Raw genomic sequence first — 647 nt, forward strand, 5'->3', positions numbered from 1 at the left:
TGCCTCTCAACCAGAGGCTATAACCTGACATCTCCTAGGTCTGAGAGAGGAAGCGAGGCGGAAAGGCTCGTTTGGGGATGGGAAGGGGCTTCGGATGGGCTGGGCGGGCTCAGAGCGGCTCCAGCACCGGGGGAGCATGAGTGGCATCGCCCCGCCGGAGGGACGGGGGGGCCCTGGGCAGGTGAGACAAGAGTGGTGAGAATTGGCAGAGGAAAGAAGCCCACCGGGTCGGTGTCTTTAGCAATCCTTTATTCTAACCAGCTCGCTTGCCGCGACCCGGCATTGCCGTGCGCTCACCGTTATCCCGGCGTGCATCCGATGGCTCCGGGCTGCTCACCGCCCCGCAGCCCCCGCCTTGCACCTATCACCCCGCTACGGACCCCCCGTGCACCCGGGGCTCAGCGGAGAGCCGGGGGGACGTACCTGGGTGCCGACACCGTGGTGAATTCCCGGGCGAACGCATCCTTACGCGCGAGCCGACGGAGCCGGCTGCTGCCTCCTTGTCGCCCCGGCCCGCGAGGAGGAGGACGAGGAGGAGGAGGAGGAGGAGGAAGTAAACCACAGCTGATACCAGCAGGGTCAGCAGCCGGCGACGCTAAGGAGGCACTAAATCGGGCTGGGGGGGCGGGGCTGGCACCACCGCAGCC

The 647-nt window shown here is 66.9% G+C and overlaps 1 protein-coding gene across 1 annotated transcript in view; it reads right to left on the reverse strand.

Moving 5' to 3' along the window:
* Nucleotides 1–647, reverse strand: part of BMP1 (bone morphogenetic protein 1) — a 15,183-nt gene that overhangs the window by 5,016 nt on the left and 9,520 nt on the right. Inside the window, 1 exon segment of the mRNA XM_035896120.1 lies at nt 424–595. Coding sequence (XP_035752013.1) covers nt 424–595 — 172 coding nt within the window.

The sequence above is a fragment of the Egretta garzetta genome, unplaced genomic scaffold (assembly GCF_000687185.1).
Source record: "Egretta garzetta isolate BGI_Z169 unplaced genomic scaffold, ASM68718v1 scaffold366, whole genome shotgun sequence".
NCBI classification, from domain to species: domain Eukaryota; kingdom Metazoa; phylum Chordata; class Aves; order Pelecaniformes; family Ardeidae; genus Egretta; species Egretta garzetta.